Here is a 205-nt window from a genome sequence, read left to right on the forward strand (position 1 = left end):
GTATGGGGCACCAGAGAGGCAGCCTTACGCCGTTGTCATGGAGAGCTTCCCCTCCACGTTCCCCCAGCTGTCCCACTTGGGCCAGGGCACAAGGACCAACGTGTATGAGGGCCTCTTGCGAGTGGGGGGCGGAGGTCCCGAGGAGGACAAGGCAGATGGCGAGGAACCCCCCACGCCATCAGATCGGAAGAGGAAACGGCTGAAC

At 63.4% G+C, this 205-nt stretch overlaps 1 protein-coding gene across 1 annotated transcript in view; it reads left to right on the plus strand.

Moving 5' to 3' along the window:
* TYK2 (tyrosine kinase 2) overlaps positions 1-205 on the plus strand; it is a 29,862-nt gene that overhangs the window by 18,515 nt on the left and 11,142 nt on the right. The window contains exon 13 of the mRNA XM_010828367.1: positions 15-177. Within this exon, the coding sequence (XP_010826669.1) occupies positions 15-177 (163 nt within the window). The remainder of the gene's footprint in view (positions 1-14; positions 178-205) is intronic.

The sequence above is a fragment of the Bison bison genome, unplaced genomic scaffold (genome assembly GCF_000754665.1).
Source record: "Bison bison bison isolate TAMUID 2011002044 unplaced genomic scaffold, Bison_UMD1.0 scf7180017864492, whole genome shotgun sequence".
Classification (NCBI taxonomy): Eukaryota; Metazoa; Chordata; class Mammalia; order Artiodactyla; family Bovidae; genus Bison; species Bison bison.